The sequence below is a fragment of the Cynocephalus volans genome, chromosome X (genome assembly GCF_027409185.1).
Source record: "Cynocephalus volans isolate mCynVol1 chromosome X, mCynVol1.pri, whole genome shotgun sequence".
Lineage (NCBI taxonomy): Eukaryota > Metazoa > Chordata > Mammalia > Dermoptera > Cynocephalidae > Cynocephalus > Cynocephalus volans.
The window spans coordinates 180,805,539-180,812,334 of record NC_084478.1 but is presented as its reverse complement, the minus strand read 5'-3'; the positions used below and the strand labels follow the sequence as shown (position 1 = coordinate 180,812,334).

The 6,796-nt window shown below is 47.7% G+C and overlaps 1 protein-coding gene across 1 annotated transcript; it reads left to right on the top strand.

The window, feature by feature from the left end:
• Positions 1–347: 347 nt before the first annotated feature.
• Positions 348–3,067, top strand: LOC134368683 (testis-specific Y-encoded protein 3-like; the record flags this gene model as incomplete). The annotated part of the gene is made up of 7 exons (XM_063085097.1): positions 348–614; positions 773–916; positions 1,421–1,576; positions 2,321–2,398; positions 2,528–2,639; positions 2,734–2,882; positions 2,987–3,067. Coding segments are annotated over exons 1-7 (987 nt in total), but the record flags the coding sequence as incomplete, so codon positions are not given.
• Between the last annotated feature and the right edge of the window lie 3,729 nt (positions 3,068–6,796).

The following is a 6,796-nucleotide window of genomic DNA, read 5'->3' as shown; positions in this document are numbered from 1 at the left end:
TCTTTGCCTCTAGACCCGGTGAAATCCAGCGCAGCATCATATAGAGCAACGCATGGGCCCGGCCCTCAGAGAACCTCACTCTGTCTGTGGGCTGGAACTGAAATACCCAGTACTGTCCACTGCGCCCGCTTCGTGTCCTTAAGTACTTTATGTTGTCTGAATTCGGTGCCACACAAGACGCAGGCATGGACCTTGGAGTGGAACACTCATTGGACTTTGCAAAGGGCAAACCGGCTGTGTGTGCGCACTGCACCTGGCAAGTTGGAGGGCTTCCTGGAGACACGGGCCTGGGCTCGCAGGCAGGGCAGTTGTGCCTCAGATGTCTGCGTCCGGGAGGCGGGGCCGTCATGGGTGACAGCCACTACCTCTTCATCCATTGGTCGTGGAGCAACAGTAGCGGTGTGGGCGTGGCTGGGCGCCTTGGCCCCATGACGACGGCAGAGCGCGCCAAGCCATGCGCATGCGCCCGATGCCGAGCCAGACCGCGAGGCTCCCGGAAGTTCCCAGAGCCGGAAGCTGCCTGCGGCTTGGCTTCTCTAGCTGCTGCCTGGGGTGTGCAGCTCAAGGCTTTCGGCCTTGCGTACCCGGGGCAGCTGAGCCTGCTGAGGACCAGGGCAGCATGGCGAGTGAGGCGGGCTCCCGGGAGGAAGGGTCTTCCGCCGAACCCTGGATGAAGGTAGGTGTGGGAAAGGGCCCTCGGGAGGGAGGGGCCGGTAGGCCTCTTGGGGAGCAGCCGCCAGAGGCCAGTAATGGCGTGGGGTGTGCGACCCAGGCGGAGTTGGGTGGGACGCCCGAGGAGGCCTCCGGGACCGGGGTTGAAGCTGTGCAGGAAAGCGAGGCCTTCGCAGAGAGGGAGGCAGCGGCGACCAGGCAGGAGGTGGCGCTAGATTTGTTTGAGGCAGTGGAGGTGGTGGAGGTCGCTGTGGAGGAGGGAAGAGGAGAAACCGGAAGAGGCGTGTGAGGAAGGAAAAGTCGAGGACCAGTAGGATAAAGAGCTGGAAGACGTGGTGCTGTCCTTGTGGATGGAATGGCGGTGGCAGAGGTCGTTGAGTGGCAGGAGGAGCAGGAAGAGAAGGGGTAATCCGAAGAGGGAGAAGAGGAGAGAGAAGTCGAGGAGCAGGATGATGTGGTGCTTGTGTTGGTGGATGTTATTCAGGAGGTGGAGGCAGCTGAGCAGGACGAGGAGAAGGAGGAGCAGGAGCAGTGGAAGGGGGAGTGGGCGCAGCACGTGATGGACGGTGAGAGGGTGGTGTAGGAGCCTGACAGGGAAGAGGAGGAGGAGGAATTTGAGGAAAAAGTTCAGGAAGAAGACGTGGGGGAGGAAACTCTGATGCAACTTGTAGAGCCTGAGGAGAAGCTTGAATAGAAGACCCCGACACAGACTCTGTGGAGCCCCATGTTGTCCTTATCCCCTCTGTAGTCGCTGGAGGCCCTTCAGTTAGAGATGGAGCCCGTGAACAACCAAGCCAGGACGGCCTTTGCTTGTTTGAGGCAGAACCTGGTCCAGAGACGTAGGACTCTTCTCGGTCACCGAAGGTCCATCATCCAGGGCATCCCTGGCTTCTGGGCCAAAGCCGTATCCTTTCGAATCTCGCTTTGTACTGACCGGTAGGAGCATGGGCAAGGGTAATAGCAATCGATCCATGGGACAGCTCAGCATGAGAATATACAGGCTGTTCTGGCCGGTTGCTCAGTTGTTTAGAGAATGGTACTGATAGCACCAAGGACCAGTGTTCCGTTCCTGTACTGGAAAACATCTGCTTGGGGGGTGTGGGGGAAGGTACAGACTGAGGGAAGTCGGAGCTGCAGCCACACTCGTGCAAATACAAATACTTATGGCACAGAGACACTAACTGGGGCGGAGAATTAGAAGTCATTCTGGATCAGTGTCGTGAATAGCACAAAGGATTTCTCATGTAGAAAAGGTGTTTGAAGGACAGGCTTTCCTGACAATAATGCTGTAGGAATGTGTATGAATTCCCACCCTAGTCAGTCAGAGCTGATAAAGTGCATACTTAGATACAAGCAGATTCACTTTTGCCCCTAGTACATCGGGGACACATAGAGCTCAGCATCCCTCAGAAAGGAGCCCCTCCCTGTGTCAACGTGGACAGTCTCCCATTTAAGGCCACGCAAGGTACCCATTGCCTTGAGTGTGTCTCATGAAAGGCAGGGAGGGCACAGTGCATAAGGTGTGGGAGACACAATGTGTGAGGTGTGGGAGACCCCTGCGCAACACACTCTCCTAGCTGTTTATACATGCTCAGTTGCTTCTAGCGCCTACTTCCGTAGCATGGAATGGCTCCTTGACCTGAGGCAGATTGTGAACCACCCCGAGATGTTGGCCATGATCAGCGATGAAGATGAAGACTTGCTTAGCTACATGATCGACTTGGAGGTCAGAACTAGTGAGACTGAGGCTGGAAGGTTGAGCGGGGAAGGATAAGAGAAGCAATTCTTTCAGGCAAACAGAAAAGGGTAGGTGACCTGAAAAGAAATTTTAGCCTTCTCCACTTTGTCATGACAGGTGGAGGAAATCAGGCATCCCATTCACTGCTGCAAGATCATGATGTTCTTTCGGGACAACCCGTACTTCCGGAATAAAGTGATTATTAAGGAATATCTCATTAATGTCACCGGTAGGAGGTGGATCCCAGGATGGGTAGTGAAGGTGCTGGGTTTATCATCGTCAGCATGCTCCAACCCCTTCCTGTATACTTTTCTTCCCTGCAGGATATAGGGCATCTCATTCCACTCCAGTTCAGTGGTATCAGGATTATGAACATGAGGCTTATAGCCGCAGGCACCACAACAGCAGTGTTAACTTCTTCTTCAACTGGTTTTCTGACCACAACTTTGCAGGATCTAACAGGATCGCTGAGGTAGGGCCTCACTGCGAAAATTCAGAAATGACCAGGGAGGGTCCCCAGCCTTCTTGGGAATGGTGTCTGAACCCTGAGCGGTCCTGTCCTGGTTCCCCTAACAGATCATCTGTGAAGACCTATGGCTCAATCCCCTGCGGTACCACATGAGGATGCAGGTGCCTGGACAGGGAACCGAGAGGGCAGGTGAGCAGCTCGGGAAGTAGGGGCTGAAATGCATGTTTTTGGGTACCTGGACACTCATTTCACAAGTGTAGAAATTGAAAGACAGGGAATGACACAAACCAGGTCACCCAGGGCATCAAGATGAAACAGGAACATTGGAGAAACTGCACTGCAAAACAAGTTAGAGCTGGGGAAGCTTAAGCCCACTGCACTGTAGTCAGTGTCCGGAGTCGTTTGGACAGAAGCAAAGTTCAATCCTTTACTTCTCTGAACTTAATTCCATGACAGCCAACCCCACCCTCAGTCATTTCTCCAGCCCCTTAAATTTTGGCTCATCAAATGTTCCTCCTTTCACCCTTTCCACAAAAGGCTATGAATATTTGTACAGTCTCTCATTCCTTTCTCTCATCAATTTTCCATTTTGGTAATCAGGTGTCTTTTAATTTTCTTGTTTATCTCCTTAGCTTATTCTACTCACACAGAGAACACTGGCAGTGGGGCAGATGTTACGGAGAGCAATTGCTAACACATGGTAAGGGGAAATTGAAGAGGTCACAAACGGGGAAGGGCTAGTTTTTCCTGGGCAGGACCTTGCATAATTAAAGCAATTTTTAACATTTTTCAGAGAAAAGGAGTTTTTATGTGTGTTTGTGTGTTTTAGAGTATTCCAAGTTTTTGAGTTGAATATCTCGGAGCATCAAACTTTACCTAAAAAAGCAGAACTTCTAAAATGTGACTTCAGATACAGTGTTCTCATGCTCAGGATTGAAAGAAAAGCAGATCCGGTGATGAAAAATGCAGACAGCAAGACACTTGGATAAAATCGGATTGGTGTGAAGGAGAAATAAACACCATCAAGCGTACGTGTCTCTGTGTATGTGCTTGTGTACTGGATTGGGGTGAGATTATACATAGGTCAAATCCATGTGGGCTTTTTAATTCTTTGTCCAGGGACTGTCAGTCTGTGGAGGATCTGGGCTTATAAAGTTGTAGAGAGCAGATACACCAAGGTTTGGGATTCCGTCTGAGGACTTGTTTTTTTCCTTCCCCACAGAGCAGGGGTTGTGGAGAAAGAAGAATGGAAAGAGAAACAGTTTAGTTTGACACTTCTTGTTTTTCCCAGGAATGGGAGGGTAGTTCAAAGAAAGGACCTAGTGATTACAGAAGTAAAATAATCAGGGTGAAATTTTCTTGCACAGGGTTCCTCCAAATATCCTCTTTTGTGCATATTGTCAGACGCGTTAGGAGAATTCAAGGTGCAACTGTTAAAGTTCGTTTCTCTTCTGAACCAAACGTCATCCTTAGGTAGATGAATGCACAGTGCTTTGCTGGGACAATCAACCTGTCAGGGCCAGGCTTCCCAGCAACATTTTAAGAAATGGGAATATAAGGTATATGAAGGGACTGTGGGAAAGGACACAAAGGGATGAGGGAAGGCAGTGAAGGTGTGGCTTTGTTTCTTGCAAAGGTGACTAAGTGAAAAGATAAACTTTTGGGAAAAAGCAGGTCTCCTCATAGTTGTATGTGAGTGCCGTTGTTTTTCCAGGTGACTGAGTTTGGGCAAAAAATATAAACAGAGCAGGGAGGTGGAGTGGTTGAATATACAACTGCCAGACTTTCACCCATGTGCTGTCTGTCCCTAGATGATCCTAGATGTAGACTTTATTCTTAATATTCCTATTTTCAGATAGTCTAAGCTTTTACGCAAGACCCTGTGTATCAGGTGAAGATCCCAAAATGTAAATAGGTAAAGCCATTATGAGTACATTCCTTTCTTGGTATACTCCAGTGAGAATGCTGTCTTAGTAAATGATACCCCACACCGTATTAGGAACCCCGAAACCTTTCATTTTCTGTGGTGTTTTCAGCATGTTGTGCATAAGGTTAACATAAAAGGAAAGAACGGGACAGGCTTTCTAAGCAGCTTGATCCATCTTGATCCAAACAGCAGGAACCTTTTCCGGTGCCATGTGCTGCTACCTATCTTCCATTGTGCTTGTAAAAGAAAGCAGTTCCAGAAGCCCTGCATGAGAGCAGGTCAGCAGATTTCTGTGTGCCCTTTTCTTAGTATTTAGCGGCAAGTTTAGGGGTCTTACTTAGCGTTTAATGAATGGAGAAAAGGTTAGGAAAGCGTTCTCCAAATACTTATCTCCTGCTAGCCCTTGGTTGCCAGTTTTAACTGTAGCTGCTCTTGGAGTGAAATGTGAGGAGAACTTGCATGGAGGGTCTAGCAAAACCGTAGCTGTCTACTGTTGACTAAACTGCTACTGCCTAGTGGCTTGGTCATGTCCACCCAAGAGAATGCAGCTTCCTGAGTTTCGTCCTTGACTCATCCGCGTAATTCAGTCATATTACTGCTTTCCCATGGTCCCGCTGTTTTGGGGGTTACCAAAAGAAGTGTGAAATTGTACATTTTCCCTAATGCTTCCTTCCATTGAGTATCAGTGCATGTGGGCCTCATAATCACATGATTAATTTGTGAGCATTCTGACTTGATATCTCTGAACCACATTTGTTTTTCCTGATGTCAGTGTCTCTGTTTAAAATTCAAATTGTGTGTCTACATTTCCCCAGGTTTCTTTCTCATTCTGTGTGTGAGTGTGTGTCTCTTCCTCTGACTCTGCCTATACTTTTATCACCTGATATCATTTATTCTTGCTGATGTACACTGAACATCTCTACAATGGTTTCAATATTTTCATCTCCTTGCTTTGCTATCTGCCACGCTGTTACCGTTTGTTCATTCATTCCTATATAGTTTGTGTCTGAGTCTGTCTCCAAGTGAATTTGGCTGTTTTCTCCATTTCTGCATCAAATCTTTCTATCTCCTTTAACTGAGATTTTCTGTGAGTTATTTTTGTGAGACACAGAAATGCTTTACTATAGGCATGACTAACCTTGTTACATATTTAGAAACAGGGATAGCTTGTGCACTCACTGAAGTTAACAATGAACATAAATCCCACTTGGATCACATAAGAGAGGCTTTCAGAAAAGTCAGTAACAACTCTGCCCCCTAGTTCTGCCCCCTTTACCCCTCGCCCCCAGAAGAGAATGAATGCTTTGAAGGGATGTGTCAGGTCGTTTTCAAGGTGGGGGCAATCTTAGGTTTACTTGTAAGGTTTGCTTGTAAGAGTTCTGTAAACACAGTGCAGTGGTGAATGGAGTTGATGGTCACAGCCCCTCCAGTTTTTAACTGGATTATTCCTTTAATAAACATAATCTATGCACAATTTCTTCATGATTTGTTTGTTCTAAGCTATTTATGTATGGGTTTGTCATTGCATGAGAAGGTGTCAAAAAATCTCTATTCTCGTTGACCTCCTGCAGAGAAGTGAGAGGGGGACATACACTAAACAGGGCATTCAGAAAGGGCAGGTAACAGTGTGAGCCTATTTTGCCTACAGGGTCTGGGTGTTGAAGAAATGTGAGGGCTTCAGAAAGAGATAATTTGGTCTAAAGGCTTCTAAGCCAAGGAACATTCTATCTGACCTTTCATGTCTTCTCAAGAATTTTGGGAGTTTGAGCAATTATTCTTCGAAATGTTTTTTTTTTTTTTTTTTTTCTGCCCTTTTCTCTATAGCCTCTCTTCTGGGACTGTCATTCTGGGGATCGACTGTCCCTCAAAACTCACTGGGGCTTGACCTCCATTGTAACAGTGCTAAGAGGGTGGGAAGTACTATTATAATATTTGCAAGATAGGGCCTTTGAGGAGGGATTGGATTGTGAGTACTATGCCCTTGTCCATG